Here is a 21,485-nt window from a genome sequence, read left to right on the forward strand (position 1 = left end):
AATAAAATCTAGTACAATAAACTGAGTATTAATACAGTAAACTAATAAAACTAATATAATAAATAATACGGTACCATGTGTGCCATTTTCCTTGAAACTCTGGCACACATTTATTTGTAAAATACATACAATCAGACTAATTATAAAATAAGAACTCTATACGGAATCAAAGTTTAGGGCATTAAACATACCCAGCAGGACACTGCACCTAATATTAGTCATGCAAGTATCACCCCCACAATAGCCTCAGAAATGGTAGACTTGTAATGAAGCATCAGCTAAGGCCGTGTATGAAAGCAACTAAGAAGACTCAATCCAGAAGTTGGTAATAGCAGTTAACATTTGAAAGCTCATCATATACCAGACACTGTCCTAAGTGCTTTCCATGTATTACATCATTAATTTTCACAACGCTAGGAAGTAGATACTGTAATTGTGTCCACTTTACAGAAGAACTGAGGTACAGAGAAGTTAAGTGGCAATGCTGAGATTCAGACCCCAGCAGATTTGACTCCAAAGTCATAACGCCATTAAACAATATTGGTTACTATTTTCTAAAGCTTTGTATAAATGAGAAAAGAAATAGGCTGGAGAGGTTGGGAAAGTCTTTGAAGAGGTAGGATGTAGGTTTTTGTTTTTTTTTTAATTGAGGTATAACTTTATTTTAAATAAAGCATACAAATCAAGAATTTTACAGCTAAATGAAATGTATGTATGTATATACGTATCCAACTACCACTTGCAGGATTTCCAAAGATAAAATCCGTTTCTGTAGGAAGAGGAAAGTTCTCTGCAAGGATAACACTGAGCATGCAAGTAGAAATATATAAGTCCTACGTAGTCAAAGCAATACTACAGACTTATATTCTGAAGGTTCAGTACAGAGACCATGAAAGACCAGGTTCTGGGGAGTGCCTGGGTGGCTCAGTGGGTTAAGCCTCTGCCGTTGGCTCAGGTCATGGTCTCAGGGTCCTGGGAGGGAGCCCCGCATCAGGCTCTCTGCTCAGCGGGAAGCCTGCTTCTCCCTCTCTCTCTCTCTCTCTGCCTGCCTCTCTGCCTACTTGTGATGTCTCTTTCTTTCTGTCAAACAAATAAATAAAATCTTAAAAAAAAAAAAAAAAAGAAAGAACAAAGGGAATGACTATCTGTGAGCTTTAAAAAAAAAAAAAAAATCTGCTTCTAATTCTAACTCAGATCTGTCTCCTGAGAACAGAAATGACCCTCCTCTGTGCCAAAAGAATAGGAATACTTAAATACTAAACCTTAAACTGAGTATGTGTAACTCAACAGAAAATTTAGCTAAGAATCTAAGAAAAGGAGAAATACTGCAGAATATTCAACAGCTTGAGCGAAAGACAAATTAAAAAAGTGAGCTTCTTCTATTTTTAGAAAGTTAAAGATACAGTTCACTACCACAAGAGAAAGAAGACCCAAACCTTGCTCTGCCATTTAGTAGACAATTTAAACTTGAAAAATTCACTAACCATTCTGAGCCTCAGTTATATGGTCTATAACACGGGTGAATACATCTAACCTATCTTCCTTCTTCTGACGTTGTTGTGAGAACCAGATAAGAAACCTATGTCCAGGGACACCTGGGTGGCTCAGTTGGTTGGACGACTGCCTTCGGCTCAGGTCATGATCCCGGGGTCCTGGGATCGAATTCCACATCGGGCTCCCAGCTCCATGGGGAGTCTGCTTCTCCTTCTGACCTTCTCCTCGCTCATGCTCTCTCTCACTGTCTCTCTCTCAAATAAATAAATAAAATCTTTAAAAAAAAAAAAAAGAAAAAAGAAAAAAACCTATGTCCAAGCACTTTCTAAATCTTAAAGTGCCCCAGGAATAGAAACAACTTTTATTACTAGACTAGAATCAAAGGGATAACAGAAAACATTATAACTTGCCCAGGGTAAGGCATTGTACTAAAGGATATGGAGGAGAGAAAGAAGTGAAAGAAGTGGTTTGCCAAGAGCTTAAATTTAAAAGGGACAATACAAGATAACTATCAGTACTTACTACTATTTAAATTCCCTGCGGGCCCATGGCCCATACTGGCCTGCTACCTAATTTAAAAAAAAATTTTTTAAAGATTTCTTTATTTGAGAGGAAGCGTGCAGGGGGTGGCAGGGAGAGAGGGATAGAGTCTCAAGCAGACTCTGGGCTGGGCATGGAGCCTGACGCAGGGCTTGATCTCACAACCCTGAGATCATGACTTGACCTGAGCAAAAACCAAGAGTCAGTCGCCTGACTGTGCTACCTAATTTAAAGTTTTACTGGAACAAAACCACACTCATTTCCATATTGTCTATGGCTGCTTTTAAGTTACAATGACAGAGATAAGGAATTGCAACAGAAAATGTACGGCTAAGCCTTAAGTATGAACTAACAGTCTCTTTACTTTTAGAAAGGGTTGGAGCACCTCTGTTCTACAGGTTCAGAAAAAAAGTAAATTTTACATTTACTAACTTATGTTTGACTTCTGTGCTCATCTCCCATCTACCAATAAAACTGGAGCTCATGATAGAGACTACAGCCCACTTCCCTGTATTTCCTGCCCACAGTGAAAGATCAAAGCCGCAGACAGAGAAGGCACTCAATAAATGCTTCATTAACTAATCAAATTAAATACTGTATATAACAGGCTTGTGAAGGTAATGCATCACACAACTATTAAGCTTCATTACTCTAACAGTGCCTCTCTGACCTTTCCCCAGTTTGTTTCCTGCATCAGCGACAGGGTAACTCCAGCCACTACTCCCTGGTACTGCAGAGCTTATAGGTCGTTTACCCCTGTCCAGGGGGAGGTACAAGCAAGTAGGTAGAAAGGCCAAGCAGTATTCCCAGCACTTCGGCATTCTGAAAATGGCAGAACCGGAAGGAGTTTCATGTCAGAGATTCTGAAACAGAGATCTGTAGATGATTTCACTATTTTGAAGCTTCGAATTGGGCTTTGGGTGAGGTTTAGGATGGGCTTAGGGATGTATAATGCACACATTACTTTGTAATGAAGAAAAGCTTCTATGTTTAATAGTTTGTTTTATAGGGTTGTAAAACCTGTAAAATGTCAAAATGTCCATTGTAGGAAACAATCATGTAAGACTGGTTCTAACACAGAAGACTTTTGGGGATTAGATGAGAAAATATGTGTATGTGATTCATCTCTCTTTCCCCACAAACTCTTCCAACAGTCTGTGACTAAAGGTAATGAATCTCTAATCTTGGACCCGTTATCCCATCACAGATTGTCAAAGCAGCAGGAGAGATCCTAGGTGACTCGCCCCCACTCTCTGTCCCTAGAGCAATAGCTTTGTGATAAGCCTGACTGTTCTGGAACCAGACTTATGTAGAGTAGTCTATAGAGTGGTCTTCAGCGATTTAGGCTCAGGTTTTTTGAGGATTCTTGGTGTCCAGTAGGACCACATGGTTCCAATCATTTAGAGAAATGCCTGTAGGCTCTCAGTTGTAGCTGGAGTTTTTCCATCAGGGAGGCAGGAAGCAAACCTTCTTCTCTCAGACATGCCCTCAAATGGAACCCTTTCTCCTGTCCCTGCTCCCATGCAGGGGAATTCATTTGGACAACACCCCACCCCAGCCCCTGCAGTCTATGTGCCTCACCAGTAACTGGATGACCTAAGAGAAGAGTAGGACGGACACCCCTAGCTTTTCTAAGGCCTGACTATTCAAAGTGTGGTCTGCAGACAGCTGCAAGAGCATCACCTGGGAGCAGACTCTCAGGGCCCACCCCAGACCTACTGAACCAGAATCTGCCGTTCAACAAGGTCTTCAGGCGAGTCACAGAGACACTTTGTGCCTGTGATGCACTGATCTAGGGGCTAAGCTAGCACTTTCTAACCGGGCAGCCAAAAGTCACATGTGCCTATTTAAATTTAAATTTAAATAAAATCTAACATTCTGTCTGCTAGTTGCACTAGCCACATTGGAAATGCTCAATAGTACTGCACAGCCAGTGGTTTGTCCTACTGGACAGCACAGATACAGAACATTTTCATTCTCATGGTAAGTTCCACTGAATAACATTGAACACAATACTGTTTTCCAATCAAACTTTAGTAGTTAAACTCTACAAATTACCGGGTGGGGGAAGGCTGATACTAGATTTTAATCCAAATGATACTCTTTTTTAATCCAGCTCCTGAGTCAATTTCTCTTACAGGAAGGGACAATTAACCAGGTTCCACCAAGCTCCACTATCTAGAAAGCAAACACACCAAGTCAAAACCAACCCTTCACCAATATGAATAGCTATTTCCTAAGAGTGTAGATCTAAAAAGCTCCCAAAGGCAATCTCCATCATCACTAAAAGAAGAATCAATTGCAAAGTAAACTGTTCAGAGAAACATTGGATGTATGACTTTCCCACTTGTTTTTACTGCCTCCAAAAGAGCTTTGAAAAGATTAACTGAACAAAAGCTAATGTACTGATACCATGCCTTCAGCAACAGTTCTCAAACTCTGGTGTGCATCCAAATCACTGCAGAGGTTTGTTACACACAGATTGCTGGGTTTGACCACCAGCTTCAGATTCAGTGATTCCTAGGTTGGCCCGAGAATGTATACTTCTAACTAGTTCCCAGATACTGATGATGCTGATCCAGGGGCCACACTTTGAGAACCACTGGCCCAGAGTAACACAAACACTAAGAAAAAAGAACCTGAAACCTGCTTACAAAAAATGCTTACATCACATAACATGATGCCAGGCAGGGGTACAGGAGCTACTGCAAAGAAAGCAGGCTGAAATCAAATACAGCCAGGACTCCGAGCTCTTAGCCTCTCCACCCTATGAAATATATGAGAGCATCAGAAGCAGAACAGACCGTGAAAGAGACAGCATGTAAGAAGCGATCTTTGATTCTTAAGCTACGGTGTAGTAACTGAGGTCTCGATTAGTTTGCCCTCACATCGCAAAGCAGCAGCTTGCATTGCTTACCAATTACCTTCATAAACCTCTGAAAACCAACGACATACACCTTTATTAACTTTATTAAACCTGAAGTTTCAAAAGCCTCCAATGACCTCCAAATTGCCCAAACTACTAGGGTCTTAATCTCTGTTTTTACTGGCTTTTCCATAACGCTTTACATTTTACCAGTATGTATGCCTCAGAAATTCTCATCTGCTCTGGACTCCCATGACCCATCTTTTATCTAACTAAACTTTCAGTCTCTTAAATGGGAGCTCCTTGGGCCATTTTTTTCCTTCTTGGGAGAAAAGAATATTATGACCATAGTTCTTTTTTTTTTTTTTTAAGATTTTATTTATTTACTTGACAGAGATCACAAGTATGCAGAGAGGCAGGCAGAGAGAGAGAGAGGAAGGGAAGCAGGCTCCCTGCTGAGCAGAGAGCCCCATGTGATGCGGGGCTCAATCCCAGGACCCTGAGACCATGACCTGAGCTGAAGGCAGAGGCTTAATCCAATGAGCCACCCAGGCGCCCCATGACCATAATTCTTAAGCAAGAAATGAGCTCCTTCCTGGAAAACAGACTGAGATCTGCATTAAATCAGAACAAGGGAAGTCTGCAAATGTCCTTTGTTTAGGGATCATGCTTGCTACTGTCTGAATATGTAGCCTCCTTTTACTGTTTAGGAGGAACTCTTCTGTCTTTGTATCTTAAATAAGGAAAATTTCAATATTACCCCAAAATTTCTGCACCAGGGAAGGTAACGCAAAGCTAACGTGTCCCTTCCACAGGCTCAGGGCTGAAGGTAGCACAGATCTTAACTAGAAGTTGCTCAGCACTAGAACTGACAGAGAGTAAGAAGCACATGAAATCTTTTGACCAATCTCTGTTCTCTTATGTTCTGAAATTTCCATCCCATTGCAATTAAAAGGATGAAAAATTATCTAGCCCAATCTGACAGATAAACAACTTCAAGCCTGGCAGACCTCCTACAGTCTCCTTAGCATCTCCTCCTTCCTTCACACCTTTCCACAGGTGTTCCCCAAAGAGTCTACCTAAAGGGTTCCACCCTGATTAACTCCTGTAGTTCAACTACTTGTTGTCACAGTTAGTATCCCAAAAGCTCTGGCCTTTGTCCTGACTTTTAACCAGTTCATCTCCGCTGGAATTTTCAGCAGTTACCCCAACAACACCTCAGGCTACTATGTGAACAAGGTAATTTTAATGTGCCTTGCAATTCTTAAAATTCTATAATTCTATAATTGCATCTAGCCTTTAAGATTTTATTTATTTATTTGACAGAGATCACAAGTAGGCAGAGAGGCAGGCAGAGAGAGAGAGGAGGAAGCAGGCTCCCCGCTGAGCAGAGAGCCTGATGTGGGGCTCGATCCCAGGATCCTGGGACCATGACCTGAGCCGAAGGCAGAGGCTTTAACCCACTGAGCCACCCAGGCACCCCTGCATCTAACCTTTAATACATCCCTTTGCTCTACACTGGTTCGCATTCCTGTCAGTGGCAGTCCTGTTCCTTCATCTCAGAACCGCAGGGTCAACTTTTCTGTCTCCCTTCACTCACCACATCCCACAGAATGAATAAGACACAAGGATGAGTCCCTCATACACTATATTCTTCATAAGTTTAGTGCTATGTATAAAGCAGGCACTCAAAACAGAGGTAATTAGGGGCGCCTTGATGGCCCTGTTGGCTGAAAAACCGACTCTTGGTTTCTGCCCAGGTTGTCATCTCGTGGTCATGGGATCAAACCGTCTGGGGCTCTGCATTCAGTGCAGGCCTGCTTCAGATTCCTTCTCCCGTCTTCTGGGCCCCTCCCAATTCTCACACATATTCTAGCTCTCAAAAAATAAATAAATTCTTGACAAATGAATTTTTTAAAGAAGAGGTAACTAAAAAGGTACTTTTACCCTAGGTCCTAAATCTAGGCCCCCCTCTCCATCTTAACAGTCACTAATTTTATTTAGTCCTGTATTACACTCCCCAAAACTATTCCAACAGCCTATGGTCTTTTCACCCATCTTTCCCTATTTCAATCCATCCTCCAAGTAGTTAGCAGTTCCCCTCCTACAAGTAATGTCATTATCCTGATTAAAAACTTCTGAGATCGGGGCACCTGGGTGGCTCAGTGGGTTAAGCCTCTGCCTTCAGCTCAGGTCATGATCCCAGAGTCCTGGGATGGAGCCCTGCATTGGACTCTCTGCTCAGCAGGGAGACTGCTTTCCCCTCTCTCTCTGCCTGCCTCTCTGCCTACTTGTGATCTCTGTCTGCCAAATAAATAAATAAAATCTTTAAAAAAAAAACAAAACCCTCTGACATCTATTATTCAAAAGATAAAGTTCAAACTTATTTGACATCCACAACCCTTTATGATGATCAGGTCGAAATGAACTCTCCAACCATACTTCACCTCTCTCTGCCATGTACCTTATTATGGTTTCATGACTAGAAACATGGCCTGTTCCCTTTGCCTGGGATGCTACCAGCCCTCTCTCTTCCCTATTTCCCAACCTGAGTAACTTTTACTCTTAACCTCCATCTCTTCCATGTTCCCACTGAACTAACACTTGTCGTACTGTATCATATTTACACACAGTTATCTGAACATTCTATGAAAGGATTCTCCTTAACCTGGAACTCTGCCTCACTCAACAGACCCTGGCCGACTATTCACAGGAGGCACATAATAAATGTCTATTGAACGAAAAAGCACATATACCCAAAAAAGAAATAAATAAAATCTTTCAAAGTTTTTAATACTTTTGGAAGGCTATACAATTATTCCAGCAATGCAGTCATGCTTAAAACATTTTTAGAACTTTCTTTTGCCATTTGGAATTGCCTTCTGAGACTGTTTGTTCTCTGGAAAAGAAAATCAGTCCCCTTACTCTATACTCATAAAACATTTTCACCCAAAACAGTGGAGCCACCTTTGAGTGTTGCCGTTCTCCACCCACTCTCCTTCATCATATGGATTTGTTCCGAACAATTCTGACCCTTTCAAACAAGAAAATATTTCTTCAAAGGCTGAAAACTTGCCATCACGGACATTGTGCTACAGGCTGTTAAGACAATTCCAAATGTAAACAGAAGTTTTGCCAATGGTCACAGCGTGGGAATAAGTATAGTGTCTCAAAAGGCTCCCAACTGATGGTGAAAAGACCTAAGTGTATAAGCTTAGGCAAAGGTTTTATTTTTCAAACAACAGTTCATTTTATCTTGCTGAATATGTGTTAAAGGAAAAAAAATGTGTCCGAATTGTTTTTCCAAATTGTCAAAAAGGGGCTAAGTCTTCCCAGCACTCCCATAATGCCAGATCACTGAAAACTAAGCTTAATGACTGTTGAATCAATTTACCAGGTTGTGAGATTCTTTTATAACTTCATTAGAATATTAAGGCAGCAACACTTTAGAAGCAGCACCACCCTTTTCCAAGAAAAGGGTTCCAAAAGACGATGCCATGAATACGACAAAGGGGCAGGTCCCTATTTGCTTAATTCAACATGTATTGAGCACCTGGGTGTTCTTGCCCAGCACCCTGGAGGACACAGCCCTAGCACTCAAGCTTTCAAAATCATCTCCAGACAACATCTTGCCAACGCACTAAATACATTCGTAGCCACCCATCCCCAGTGAAACAGTTTACACGAATGGCTTTCTCTACCCTCCCGAGCTAACAGACTGGGGACACATAGATCTCTTCATCCTCATCTCGACCCTGTGAGAAGAAAGAAAGCTTGATCTTTCCCATCACTGGGCTAGGAAAATTGAGGAAGCAGCAATAGAGGGGTTGGTCCTTACCCTTCCCTTACCCTCCCGACCAGCACCAGAGGCAGAAGCCAGCATTCGGACACCCCGGTGCCAAGCCCGCTAGTTTAGTGAGAAGGAGGAATCAAACTCCTGCTCCTTCCCGCAGACACGCACAGCGACCCAGACACGGCCGGGCCCCATCTCCTGGGAGCTGCAGGTGGAGGCATGGTAATGGTGGACAGAGAAGGCAGAAAGGAGGGGCACGCTCGCGTGCCCCCTTCGCCGTTCCCCTCCATCCCGACGAGTAGCTGCCAAGGCAACCCGAGGCCGCAGGGCCGGAGACCCCCTACTCCCCGCCCACGATGGGTACCTTCGAGTACTCCTGAGCCAGCTTCTGGTACTTCCCCTGCAACTCTGCGGAGGCCATGGCCTCCCCCGCCCAGTCCGGGCCTGGCTGCCCAGGGCGCTCAGCCCCGCCCCCCGCCCCCAACCCCAGACGCGCTCCCGGGTTGGGCTCCGCCAGCGCCTGCCCACTCGGCCACCTCCGCCGCCGCGCCTCCTCCTCCACTTCCGGGTTCGCCCGGTGGGAGGACGGAGGAGTGGGACCAGGGGCGGGGCGACTGCCGGGGGCGGGGCAGCGTCTGGACGTCACCGCCCCACCCTCCCGCGCCTGAGCACGTGCGTGCGCAGCCTCGGTTGAGCTCCAGGGCTCTTCCTTGCGACCGGGGGCGCCATCTTGACGCATGGCTCAAGATGGCGACCTAGAATGGGAAGGGAGAGAATCAAGAAAGGAAGAGAATGATGAGCGCCCACAGAATGGGGCGGGGGGCGGGAACCGAGGAGAGAGGCGGTGGTTGCGAAGAGCAGACGACCGGAAGAAGAAACATTCTAAGCGCATCAAGAATTCTGGCGGATCTTCTCTCCCCCTTCCCCTGCTGGTTCCCATGGCAACCGTCTGGCGTTTGATGGTTATAGCTTTCAGAACGTACACGGGAAGAAAGACCTTTTTATTCCTCTATCTCGTTATTCGGATATGGTAGCACCGGACATGCCCTGCATTGTAAAGTCTCAGACCTGCCCCGGATTAATAATGCTTGCTACTGCCACCCTCCCCAACTCCAGACCATACAAACCACTGTGTTATTTTTTGACATTGAAGTTTCTTTGTGTCCATTCTCTACCCACTCTATCCACACACCCCAGCCCCCATACGCTGGATTTTTTTCAGTGGATTGAGTAAAAAGCCGTTAGAAAATTTCAGGAAATGTCTCCTGCCACGCATGCAGATAGGGTGGATAATAACGACAAATAACTGGAGAATTGAATCAGAAAACAATCAGCCTGAGATATTTTATACGCTTCTCTTGAATTAAAAGGTTGCCTCCATTCAACAAATATTTGTTGGATTTCTGTTGTATATTCGATATTGTTCTAGGTATTATTGCCTGTATTGCAACATTAAAATGTTCATTGATAGAGGAATGAATAAATTAGAGTGTATGTTTACCGTGAATTACAACACAGCAGTTAAAACAAATGACCTAGATCTGTATGTCTGTGTATATCTGTATCAACATACATATGAGCAATTGCTTAGCAAATTGCAGCACACAGCAGAATGAAAAGATACATTTAAAAATAGGAAACAATATTTGCATTGTTCATGGCCACGTGAATATGTAGGAAAAACAGAAAAACCAGAACTGGACAGATAAACATAAAATTCTGGATAGTGGTCACCTCTAGTGCAAAAAACAAAGGGAAAGAAAGGGCAAAACAAAGGACCATAAACGAGTTAATTTTTTAAAGTAAATGTGACAGAATGTTAACATTACTTACCTAGTAGGTACAGGGATCTTAGTTATATTGGCATTTTAGGATACTTGAAATTTTCCATGATTAAAAAAATCATGCCATCCTAGTTTCTTGTTTGGCTATGAGTGAGCCTGGATTTTATAGTGAAAAGCTGAACCTGTATGCGTTTTTCAGCGATTGTAATGTATAATAGGATTATAAACTTTAAAAAATGTTTATATATATTTTTTTAATTTGCTAATAACCAAGCCCTACTGTCCAGCCAACTTTCAGAACAATCCTTTTAAATTATTATTATTAGTTTTCCATGACACCACCAAGCGGCGGAATTAAATATTGTAAGTGCATTTTCTGGTTTGTAACGTAATGGAATTTTCAATCATTTAAAAATAAAATGTCACCTCAGAAACAATATTACAAAGAAAGAATGTGCAACTTTGGCTAGAGAGCCTGTGTGAGTTCATTTTACTGAATTGAGAAATTTACTTTGCACTGCTTGGTCTAGTTACTCTGTCAGATGCACTGTTTCCAAATTCCGGTTGATAAGTCTGAATACATTAAAGATTCTGTCCCTCAGCACCATTAAGTAAGTGAAATGGCAACACTATTGAGTGGAAGAAGATGCTTACAACATTTATATCCAACAAGTTCTCTTAGTCTTTTATTCAAATATATAAAGAGCTCTTACAAATCAACAGAGAAAAGCAATCAAAAAGAAAAATAGGCAAGAGACTTCAACAGACATTTCACAAAAGAAGATATACAAACATCCATTAAACATGAAAAAGGGTGTTCAGTTTCATTAGCAATTAGAAGGAAGTGAAATTAAAACCACAGTGAGATAACATGCACACCCACACAAGTAGCTAAAGTTAAAAAGACTGTGAAGTGTTAGTGAGGATATGGAACAAGAGAAACTCTTATAAAATGCTGGTAGAAATATAAACTGGAAAAATCACTTGGGAAAAGATTTTGGTATTATTTACTTACCTGAAAACGTGCATATTCATGATCTAGCAATTCTACTCTGAGGTATACACTCCAAAAAAAAAAAAAGACAGTGTACATGTATTCACCAAGAATGTTCATACCACTATTATTCATAAGAGCCAAAAAAATCTGTCAACAGACTAGATAAATGATTGTACATTCATATTATAGAATATTAAACAGCAATTTTAAAAGCTGAACTATAGCTACAGCTAACTACTGGATGAACATCAAGATATAATCCAGAATGAAAGCCAGATCCCCCCAAAATTATATTGTATTACTTCATTTACATAATGTTCAAAAAATGGCAGATTCAATTATATGGTTCCGTGATGTGTGCTGGGGTAATGTAACTAGAAAGAAAAATAAGGAAGTGATAACTACAAAAATGAGAAACCTGATTGGAAGGGGACATAAGATGGGGATTGGGGGTGACGGCAGAGTTGTTTCTGTGTTAACTTGGTGATAACTAACTCCTTACCAGGTACATTTTTGTTTTGTGGACTTTTTCTATGAGTGTTCCATTTCACAATAGCAAATTTTTCTTTTTTAACTCAATTATCTCATACGCTTACCAGCAATAGTTCCCAGCCTGTAAAGATAACATACTTATGAGAAATAGTGTAAATGAAGGTTGCTTTGAATTACTATAAATATGCAAGTGTTATGATGATCATTAAATCATTTAAAAATGTAAGTGTTTTAAGATTTTTTTTTCAGTTGCAGGTATGACAAATTGAACTCAAACTAACGTAGACCCAAGGGGGGAATTTGCTAGAAAGTATGTGAATAGTTCACAGAACAACAGGAAAAAGAGGAGCACATTCTACCTCACAGAATAAGTGTGAGAACACCCTTCTCACACTCTCAGCATGTGCTCCTTCCCCTTATCTTCCTTTACTTCTGTGAGGTAGCAAAACCACGCAGCACACTGGTCCTGAGGCTCCCATCTCACAAATCTGCCTTCCAAGAGAAACTACGCTGCTTAGCTCCAGTTTGAAAAATCCTAGGGAAGATCTCTGACAGCTTGGGTGAGATGCCCATCCTTGGGTCCATAAGTTCTGACCTAAACAGACAGGTCAGGTGGGAAACCTAGGCCCTGACCAAACCTAGAGATTAGATCACTCTTTCCCCACATGAAGACTTCTATGGCAGATGTCACCAGGGTAAGCAAGGGACACAGGACTACAGAGACCAGTAAAGGCCAGAAAGCAACACTGAGGACCTCCTGATGCAGATCCACGGTCCCCTGCCCCAACCTTAATGTCATAGTGTGCTCTCAGCACACCCAGAAGCCATCTTGGGAGGTGAGACAAAGGGGCCAAAACTTAGAATAAATGATTATTTCCTGAAAGGAGGGATTATTGTAAACCTAAATAAATAAATAAATAAATAAAACAAAACAAGACAGCCGTTTTGACTGAAGAGCCTGGGAAATTACTGATGAGTTAGTCTTTACCATTCCAGTGGAAAAGAGATTGTGAGAAGACCAGATCTGCCATAGAGAAAGGAAAGGCTCCATTTTCTCTGCACCTCTAAACAAACCATGAGTCAATTATGGTCACATAGCATAAGCAAGAAAAAGTTTTGGTTTGTGCTATTCAAACTCCATCCTGAACAATAAAAGATCTGGCTTAAAACAAGACTTGGGACTTCCTTAAACATCATGAAAGGATAATAATGGAGAACAGAGATGCTGGCCCTTAGTTTAATGTGGATGATAAAAAATTATATATTAAAACAGTGGTCTTTAAAGAAACACACCTAAAATAAAGTTATTGATTCATTGATGAAAATGTTGTGACCAGAGGTTTGCAGAAACCTAACCCTATATTTCCATTAATTGCTAATTCATTGTTTATGGCAATTTGAGAACATAACTATTGCCAAATAAGGGAAATCAAATGTAATGTATATAGAGTGAGAACAATGTGGAACTTCCCTTGGTCATACAGTGACCAATTATGACATGGGGTTACTTAGAAGATATTGTCAATCTCTGGGTGCGCATTATTTCTTGGTGCAATAGAGTCATATGTTTCCCATCTTAGTGTATACCTGAAAATCAAGAACTTCTTTCAATCTTCAAAGCTCCATCTTTTGAAATCATACATTTTACTTCATAATAACCTGCTGCATGTAGCAGCTCCTACAGTGGCATTGGAAGACCAGCTAGCCCCACCTGCCTCTCCCCACACAGGCATTAAGATAACGAAGTAACAATTTTCTCTGGTCTGGTTTCACAATACCCATGGCTGGTCAGAAGAATGCCTGACTACTGAGATAATAGACAGCAAACATTTGTGTGGGTGGATATAAGGAAAGGACTAAAGAAGTCAACCTTTGGGTCTTTTGTTAATGGTATATTGTCCTTGTGTTATTTATATTTTTAATCTAGTGGGAAAATGCATCTCACTCTACAGTAAAATTAAAGAAGGGGTGGGGGAAGGTGAGAAAGAAAAGAACTTTCCTCTACTTGATTTTCTTTTGAGCAGTTAGCTCCAAAGTTCAGGTTTTGTAATGAGTGCTCAGTGAGGCAGAATCTGATGATTTGCTCTACTAAAAATAGGAATTCTGGACTTTGAAGTTTTGCAACTCCTTTCTTTGGCTGTGCTCTAATGCTTCGCCTCCCTCAGTCACAACAAGACAGAAGAATGACAGAATAAACACAGAGCCCTGACATAGCTAGTCCAAAGTCACGTGGTAAACACTGGCAGAATCTTAACTAGAACCCAAGTCCTTTGTCTCTACCGTAAGCTGTATTTTCTGTAAGTCAGGCTAAGTGCCCGCATATAAGAAACCCTTTGCTATAGCTTAAAGAATCAGAATGGTGAACAATAAGATACCACTTCACACCAGTCAGAATGGCTAAAATTAACAAGTCAGGAAACAACAGATGTTGGTGAGGATGTGGAAAGGGGAACCCTCCTACACTCTTGGTGGGAATGCAAGCTGGTGCAGCCACTGTGGAAAACAGCACAGAGGTTCCTCAAAAAGTTGAAAATAGAACTACCCTACCACCCAGCAATTGCACTACTGGGTATTTACCCCAAAGATACAAATGCAGTGATCCAAAGGGCACCTGCATCCCAATGTTTATAGCAGCGATGTCCACAATAGCCAACCTATGGAAAGAGCCCAAATGTCCATTAACAAATGAATGAAAGAAGATGTGATACACACACACACACACACACACACACACGCAATGGAATATTACTCAGCAATCAAAAAAAAAAAGAAATCTTGCCATTTGCAACAACATGGATGGAATTAGAGAGTATTATGCTAAGCAAAATAAGTCAATCAGAGAAAGACCATAATATTATCTCACTCATACGTGGAATTTAAGAAACAAAACAGAGTATCATCGGGGAAGAGAGGAAAAAATAAAACAAGACAAAATCAGAGAGGGAGACAAACCATAAGAGGTTCTTAATCTTAGAAAACAAACCGAGGGCTGCTGGAGGGGAAGAGGGTGAGGGGGATGGGATTAACTGGGTGATAGACATTAAGGAGGACAGGTGATATAATGACCACTGTAATTATGAAAGACTGATGAATCACCTCTGAAACCAATAATACATTATATATTAATCAACTGAATTTAAATTAAAAATTTTTAAACTAATTAAAAAAATAAAAAATAAAAAGAATCAGAAGGTGAATGAGTCCTAGATTAGGGGTGAGGATGCCAAAGGGTGCCTTATACAACTCGGTATTTGTTTGGACTTGTGACTTCATGAAATAGATATCACTAGAGTTGTGTAAAGGGAAGAGGCAGGGGCTGGGCTAAGAATTCAGGGGTTTTTTACATAATCCAAGGGCAAAGTCTGGGGTCAAGGAGGTGCAAGGGGGAAGCAGGAACAGAAATATTTTACTGCTCATGCCTTAATTTACCTCTGCTCCCCTGTGTCTTGACTTCATTATTGTTTTTTTCCCTTAAGACTGGTTTTCTCTGCCTCCCTATCTTATAGGAGGAAATAGTCATGAACAGCACCAGATTTCTAAAAATTAACCTAGTACATACTTTTTAAGTTTGTAGTTTGTTATTATGGACAATTTTTAAAACACATACAAAAGAAGAGGGAATAATATAATGAGTCCCCAGGTACCCATAACCTAGCTTTGGCAATGACACACTCTGGCCTACAACTCCATCCATGTTCTCCCACCCCACTTGATTAATTTGAAACAAATCCCATATGTCATATTATTATTTTTTTAAAGATATATTTATTTACTTGAGAGAGAGAGAGTGCACAAGCAGGAGGGGCAGAGGGAGAGAGACATTCTTAGGCAGACTCCATGCTGAGCACAGAGCCCGAAGCAGGGCTCTATCTCAAGACCCTGAAATAGGAACTGAGCTGAAATCGAAAGGAGAGGGGGAAGCAGGGAACCCAACACGGGGCTGGATCCCTCAATTCCAGGACCCAGAGATCTTGACCTGAGCTGAAGGCAAAGAGTTAACAGACTGAGCCCCCTAGTGACCCTATTATAACTTTTTATTTACTCTTTTAGCAAGATAGTTTTCAAATTCAAATACATACCTTTTTTTTTTTTTTTAAGATTTTATTTATTTATTTGACAGAGAGAGATAACAAGAGGGAACACAAGCACAGAGGACCTGGAGAGGGAGAAGCAGGCTCCCCGCTGAGCAGAGAGCCCAATGTGGAGCTTGATCCCAAGACTCTGGGATCGTGACCTGAGCTGAAGGCAGAAGCCCTGAGTCACACAAGCCCCCTCAAATGTGTATCTTTTTTAAATTGAAGTCTAGCTGACACGATGTTACATTAGTTTCAGGTGTACGACATTGTGATTCAGCAAGTCTATCCATCATGCTCTGCTCTCCACAAGTATAGCTACCCTCATGTCCTTTTTCTGGTTCTCTTGACTGTAACAGCTTCTCTGAGTTTCCTTATTCTTTTTTTTTTTTTAAGATTTTATTTATTTATTTGACAGACAGAGATCACAAGTAGGCTGAGAGGCAGGCAGAGAGAGAGGTGGAAGCAGGCTCCCCGCGGAGCAGAGAGCCCGATGTGGGGCTCGATCCCAGAACCCTGGGATTATGACCTGAGCCGAAGGCAGAGGCTTTAACCCACTGAGCCACCCAGGCGCCCCGAGTTTCCTTATTCTTGATGACCTAGATAGTCTTGAGGAGTATTGGTCAATTGTTTTGTTGAGTGTGCCTCCACTGGGATTTGTCCAATGTTTTCTTACGATTAGACTGGGGTTAGATTTTTGGAAAGCAGACCAAAGAGGTAAAATGCTATTCTTAACATATCATATATCACATCAAGGGCAATGTGAGCAACATGTTAATCTTGATCATTTTGTTAATCTACTAGATGTTGATAATCTATTAGTCTTTGGTGTTGAGTTGCATTTGCTTAAACATGGAGCCTTTTCTTACTCCACTCTTCTGCCTTGATATTCTGATTTTGCTCTTTCTCTGGAGCGTTCACCCATACAATAGCTATAAAACAAAAGATGTATATTGAGGGACAGTGGGTGATAAGACCAGAAATGGGAGGACATGATGCACTGAGTTGTTTTGTTTTGTTTTGTTTTTTAAGTTTATGCCCAACATGGGGCTTGAACTCTTGACCCTGAAATTTAAAAGTTACATGCTCTACCAAATGAGCCAGCCAGGCATCCCGTGTACTAGCTTTTAAGTTTGGCCTTTTGGGCAAGGGATGAGGTGAGGTAGAAGAGGTGGAGAGTAAAGATTTAACTTTCACATTTTTGAAAATCCACTCCTGAATTGTGCAGTATGGGCATCCTCATTGTGTGTGTGTGTGTGTGTGTGTGTGTGTGTGTAGTAGTAGTAGTAGTAGTGGTAGTAGAACATGCATGATGCAAAATTTACCATTTTAACCATTTTTCAGGTGCACATTCAGTGGCATTAAGTACACTTATATTTTTCTGCAACCATCATCACCACGCAGCTCCAGAACTTCAGCATCTTTCCAAACTGAAACTCTGTATTGTTAAACCCTAACTGCACATTCCCCACTCCCCCCAGCCCCTGGCAACCACCAGTCTATTTTCTTTTTCTATGTATTTGACTACTCTAGTATCTCATGTAAGTGTAATTCTACAGTCTTTGTCCTTTTGTGTCTGGCTTACTTTACTTAGCATATGATCTTCATGTTTCATCCATGTGGTATTATGTGTCAGAATTTCATTCTATTTTAAGGCTGAATAATATACCACATCTTACTTATCCATTCATGCATAAATAAACATTTTAAAAATAATAGCCACCCTAATGGGTATGAAGTATATGTCATGTGGTTTCGATTTGCATTTTCCTAATGATGGTGATGTTGAACATCCTTTCATGTGCTTATTGGAATCCTTAATTTTTAAAGACGTTTTACCCTTGCCCATTGTTTATTTGCATACTCTACAGCAAATTTCACCCTCTTATTCCTTGCCAGTGTCACACAGAAGGACAGAGAGTACGGCACAAGCTTCTCTGACTCTGTAAGTGGCTGTTTTGAGACATGTTTGGACTGCCTTTCTCTGTAGCTCTACAAATCAGCAGGCCTATTAGGACAACTGGTCTACCTAAAAATGGCCTCCAAAGTGTCCTCCCTGACTCTAGGCCACCCTCTCTGTTGCCACAGATTGCTAGCTTCTTAGATTAGGTGGAAATAGGAAAACACCTGAATCCTTGGGCTCCACCCTCCTTTCCCACAATCTGCTTCACTGCTTCTGATTTTCAATCACCCTCCTCAACACTCTCCCATGTGTGTGCACCTCTTCTTTTACTCTAAATGGCTTCCCTGCTCCCCACCATCTGGACAAATACTTCACAACACTAACTCTTTTTCCTCTTCCTCAGTTATCTTTTTTAAGACCATTAGCATTTTAAAAAATCTGGACCACTATTGGTATTTATTTTCTTTATCTTTTAAGTGGGTATTTTATTTATTTGTACTTAAGCCTATAAACCAACAAGCCAAACTGGTACTATTATCATGATAAATTAAAATACAAAACATCAAAAAAAAACAAAACATCTTCCTACAAATACTAGAATATTGAACAAATTAGGAATTGTAGTAAAACAACACAAAGGGCAGAGGAAATCGACAAAGCACAGTATAACTTAGCCCTTCTTGGTAACAACTGAGGTTATTAACAAGTAAAGCCTTACAATCTCAGAAAATGCAAATCATCCTTCAGCACACATCTTTGTATTTTTACTTCCTATTCTTGAGGTTAGATTCTAGAGCCTAGAGATATCCAAATTAGTATTATATCTAGTTATCTATAGCCAGAAACATCTTTTGTCATGTTGCCCATAGCAGCCAATGCTACTGAAACTCCTTTTATCAGACTCCAATAATACCCTCTCATTCGACACAACCAGTACAATGAGAAACAATATCAAAGCAGAGATACAGGACCCTACAAAACAAAGCTTAGGGGAACTAATACAGCCACTGCCCAAACTGAGATTGAATAATATACTCATCATCACATATCTTCAGGCTGTATGTTCATAGAGTAATTTGGGAATAAATGCATTATTTGCTGGATACTTCAGTTAGTGGTTTGCAGCATTACACTGCGGCTTTCCCCAGCAGTTTCTGAGATGGACTCCAAACCACTGACAATTTGCTGGAACTGGATCCAGGGCTACACAGATTCCTCTCCACAACTATGGAGCTGATTGTTCCAGGCTTGGTTATTCCAGGAGTGGGGACACCAGGTCTGACTGTTCCAGGAACGGTTGCTCCAATTGGGGTTATACCAGGTCTGGTCCTCCATATTGGATGGTTTCCAGAAGGGTTCATCAGCTATCCCTGGTGACAGGAAGAGAAGCCTGGATGTTCCGTAGCTGTTGAGTTGTTCTGAGTCACACTGTTGCTATTCTCTGGCCAGTTGCTGTTCTTACACTTCATTCTCTGGTTCTGGAACCAGGTCTTAACCTGCTTATAGTTAAGGTTCAGAATGTTGGAATGTTCTTGCATCTGTAGGAGACTGAGGTATTTCTGTCTCTGAAATCTCTCACTGAGTACACGTAGCTGGGTCTGAGCGAGGGCAGTTCTGATCTTCGTTTCTTCCCTGGTCTGTATCTTCCTTCTTCACTGTGCTCTCCTCTACAGAAGTGGGTCTTAGTTTTACTCTGGGACTGGTGGAAGAATCGGGGCTGTCCTGAAAAGCAGATCCATAGAAGAAGAAAGAGGAGAGATGGTCTCCATGTGGGGTGTCTCGGCAGAAGACATTTGCAAAGATGCATAATGTTCTTCAGGCCCATAAATCTCAGGTACTGGACAAGAGTCCCTAAAATTGGATGCTCTGGGACCAGGTGGGCATTGGGGCTGAGCTGGACCCACACTCATGATGCTGAATTGTGGGGAGGGGAGAGCAAAATTGTAAGAAAGTTTCATCTATGTGGAAGAGCTTAGAGAAATATGAATATCTCCAGATGTATATGTGTTGCTGAATCGAGCACTGAAGATCTGCAGATATAAGAGTATCAGAAAGATAGGTGGGGGTTGCCTGGGTGACTCAGTCAGTTAAGTGTCTGACTCTTTTTTTTTTTTTTAAGATTTTATTTATTTATTTGAGAGAAAGAGAGAATGAGAGAGAGTGAGCATAAGAGGGGGAAGGTCAGAGCAGAAAGCCCACTGTGGGACTGGATCATGGGACTCCAGGATCATGACATGAGCTGAAGGCAGTCACTCAGCCAACGAGACATCCAGGCACCTGAGGGTCTGACTCTTGATCTCAGCTCGGGTCTTGATCTCAAGGTCATGAGTTTAAGCCCCATGTTGGGTTCCATGCTGGGCATGGAGCCTACTTTAAAAAAAAAAAAAAAAAAAGAATATCTGGGGCGCCTGGGTGGCTCAGTGGGTTAAAGCCTGTGCATTCAGCTCAGGTCATGATCTCAGGGTCCTGAGATCGAGCCCCGTGTCGGGCTCTCTGCTCAGCGGAGAGCCTGCTTCCTCCTCTCTCTCTGACTGCCTCTCTGCATACTTATGATCTCTGTTTGTCAAATGAATAAATAAAATCTTTAAAAAAATAATATCAAAAATATGGGACAGCAAGAGCTAACCAGCCCAATCCAGGAAAAGGTCAGCATTTATTTTCTTTATATTGTTATTACACCATGTTTTAAGACATGTGCCCTCAACTAAACTGCAAAACTTAAAGACAAGAACCATATCTCATTCAGCCGTTCACACTCAGTGATGGCTGGGAATACACACGCATCCGGGTAAGCTCCAAATGCGCCTGCAGCACCTGGAGGGGGCTTGGGAAGCAGTCCATCACCAGAAGGAAAGTAGTCTCACCACACTCCTGCAAACACAGAGCATTTCTCTACTTTTCTCATTGCATTTCTCCAAGTTAGACTTTGGATGCGTTTCCAGTTTTGCCCTCCCCCCCACCCGGGTGTCTTCCTCTCCTCTCCTTCCTCTACTGTCCTCCCCAGGTTCCCACACTTTCCCCTCCACACCACTCTTGGTTCTATTACAGAGGTTCATCCTCCTGGAGCCAGCACTCCATTCCATGAGCTCAGGGGAGTCTTTGGCTTATCAGATTCTTCAGAGCAGAGCACATACAGGGCAATCTATTTTTTCTTTTATTTAAGAAAAAATTTGCTAACGTTGACTACATCCCAAAACATAACTTTAGTGCTTGTCAGGCTACCAAGTCTCTGTCTCTTTACTTTTGCTTGCCAAGAACTCCCCCTTTCCACCAATGGGACAGAAAAAAAAAAAAAAAAATCCTGACTTGCCATATACATAGTACATATATTTATGTAACCCTGCATTTCAAGAAAGAAGATTGCTATTCACTATTTCCTTTCCAAGCCAATCCATTAGCAGGACCCAAATTTCTCCACTTATTTTTCGTCTCTTGTCTGGATGCCCAGAAAAGCCTCCCAGCTCATCTCCCTACTTCCATTCTTATCCAAATACAATCTTTTCTCCACAAGCACCAGAGTGATTTTTTTTAAAGTAGGCTCAA

The 21,485-nt window shown here is 41.6% G+C and overlaps 1 protein-coding gene and 1 pseudogene across 1 annotated transcript in view; both read right to left on the minus strand.

Annotated features, from left to right (window-relative positions):
• Positions 1 to 9,233, minus strand: part of PPP1R21 (protein phosphatase 1 regulatory subunit 21) — a 62,442-nt gene extending 53,209 nt beyond the window's left edge. Inside the window, exon 1 of the mRNA XM_032877837.1 lies at positions 9,058 to 9,233. Coding sequence (XP_032733728.1) covers positions 9,058 to 9,114 — 57 coding nt within the window. The 5' untranslated portion in view covers positions 9,115 to 9,233. The remainder of the gene's footprint in view (positions 1 to 9,057) is intronic.
• Positions 9,234 to 18,915: 9,682 nt separating this feature from the next.
• LOC116879471 lies at positions 18,916 to 19,852 on the minus strand (annotated as a pseudogene).
• Between the last annotated feature and the right edge of the window lie 1,633 nt (positions 19,853 to 21,485).

The sequence above is a fragment of the Lontra canadensis genome, unplaced genomic scaffold (assembly GCF_010015895.1).
Source record: "Lontra canadensis isolate GAN:19392208 unplaced genomic scaffold, GSC_riverotter_1.0 scaffold61, whole genome shotgun sequence".
In the NCBI taxonomy this organism is placed as follows: domain Eukaryota; kingdom Metazoa; phylum Chordata; class Mammalia; order Carnivora; family Mustelidae; genus Lontra; species Lontra canadensis.